The sequence below is a fragment of the Propithecus coquereli genome, unplaced genomic scaffold, assembly GCF_000956105.1.
Source record: "Propithecus coquereli isolate 6110/MARCELLA unplaced genomic scaffold, Pcoq_1.0 Scaffold78, whole genome shotgun sequence".
Lineage (NCBI taxonomy): Eukaryota > Metazoa > Chordata > Mammalia > Primates > Indriidae > Propithecus > Propithecus coquereli.
The window spans coordinates 1,683,597-1,685,328 of NW_012153951.1; the positions used below are offsets into that span (position 1 = coordinate 1,683,597).

At 29.9% G+C, this 1,732-nt stretch overlaps 1 protein-coding gene across 1 annotated transcript in view; it reads right to left on the reverse strand.

Annotated features, from left to right (window-relative positions):
* PIK3C2G (phosphatidylinositol-4-phosphate 3-kinase, catalytic subunit type 2 gamma) overlaps window positions 1-1,732 on the reverse strand; it is a 472,569-nt gene that overhangs the window by 452,729 nt on the left and 18,108 nt on the right. Inside the window, exon 3 of the mRNA XM_012662773.1 lies at window positions 1,411-1,525. Coding sequence (XP_012518227.1) covers window positions 1,411-1,525 — 115 coding nt within the window. The remainder of the gene's footprint in view (window positions 1-1,410; window positions 1,526-1,732) is intronic.

A 1,732-nucleotide genomic window follows, 5' to 3' on the forward strand; every position in this document is an offset into this window, starting at 1 on the left:
CTTTTCCTAGTTTCTATCTCTTTAACATAATTGCTGTCTGGATGATATTTCTTACTGCCGAAACTTAATGCAAATATTTAAAAATGTTTCTTGCTCTTTGGATCTTATGTTTTGGCATCAACTAAAGTACAGATGTACATTTCGAAAATTATACATTCAAAAGGTAAGTTTTAATGCGTAGTCATATAAATTAAATTTACTAAAATATTTCTTGTGTTCATTGAATATACTGTCAAAGCTGTATGTTAGGAGAAAGTAGCAGCCTAGTCATCGAGTGTGTTAATAAGTTCAAATAGAAAAGGAAAAAAGGGAATATCTAAGCTTAGTGCAAAAAAACTTCTGTGATTTAAAATAAATATTTATTATTTTATTACAAGTGGTAATACAAAAAGGAAAATAGTCTTAAAAATCATTCAGAGTTAACATTGCACAATGAACGACTGAATTTTCTGATAAGAATATCGTCAAATTCACCAAATTATCCACAAGATATTTTCAAGCACATTTATGATGAATAATAATGACAGTGACAACGGGAAAAATCAAAAGAAGTACACTTTTATTTCCACAAGATTGTTGTCAGTCTTCAGACACTTGTGGAAAGGCAAAGGACAAATGCAAGTGGTAATCCAGTCTATCGAATGTTTTAGTCTTTAGTGTTTTACTGTTCGGAACAACTATGCATTACCAGAAAAGAAATATTTCTTTTCTTATAGATGTATTATATTTTCAAGATGGTCTCTACAGAATTTCAAGTAAATGGCTATTGCGGTAAACTAAAAGATGAATTTTCTATCAAATAAATATCTGAAGCCAATATACATGAGAATGGACTGTTCCAATTGTTTTAATGAGCTGCCTCAATAAAGAAATGAATATGTTTTTAAACTTACTCTTCTATAATAAAAATGTTATAATGCTTGTACTTAAACCCTGTGTAATTTTTAAAAAATAGTATTTAATCAACACACTAATATTATTCCAAATCATAAATTACTTATTACCAAATAATTTATTTTCTTAACTGGGATAAGTAGCAATCAGTTTTATTACAGGCAGGGTGACCAATCTGTCCCAGTTTGCCTGGGACTTTACTGGTTTCAAACTGAAATTCCCAAGTCCTGAGAATCCTCTCATTCCTGGGCAAACTGAGATGGTTGGTCACCCATCTAATCACAAGACACTTAAATATGTCTTGCCATAAGTACTGATAAAATAAAACCAAGAATAAGCCAATTAATATGATTCATAACATTTCAAATTCACTATAAAGGAGGTAAAAGCAATTTAATTATTCTAAGAGTACAATGTCTGTGTAAAGTCTGTTTAAAAGAAAACAATACAACAGTACTACTTAACACTTACATGTTATTTAAGAAAAATAAAAATTCACCTTAATAAGATACTTACTTTTGCAAAAATTCTTCAGAGCCACATATACTTAGAATATGATCTTTGGGGAATAGCTGGTCATTTGTACAAAAATGTAGAATTTCTGCAATTAGGTCTTTGACAAGACAATTAGCTAAAGACAAAGGTAAATTATAAAAGACAATAAGAATTTATCATTTAATGACTGGGAAAAAGTTTTCGAGCACAGTCACAAGCAGGTTATGAAGTATTGTAACTGTCTAGCTACATCAAGAGGAATTACTTGAATGGATTAATAAAATGTGGTATATGTATACCATGGAGTTCTACTCAGCCACAAAAAACAATGGTGATCTAGCAC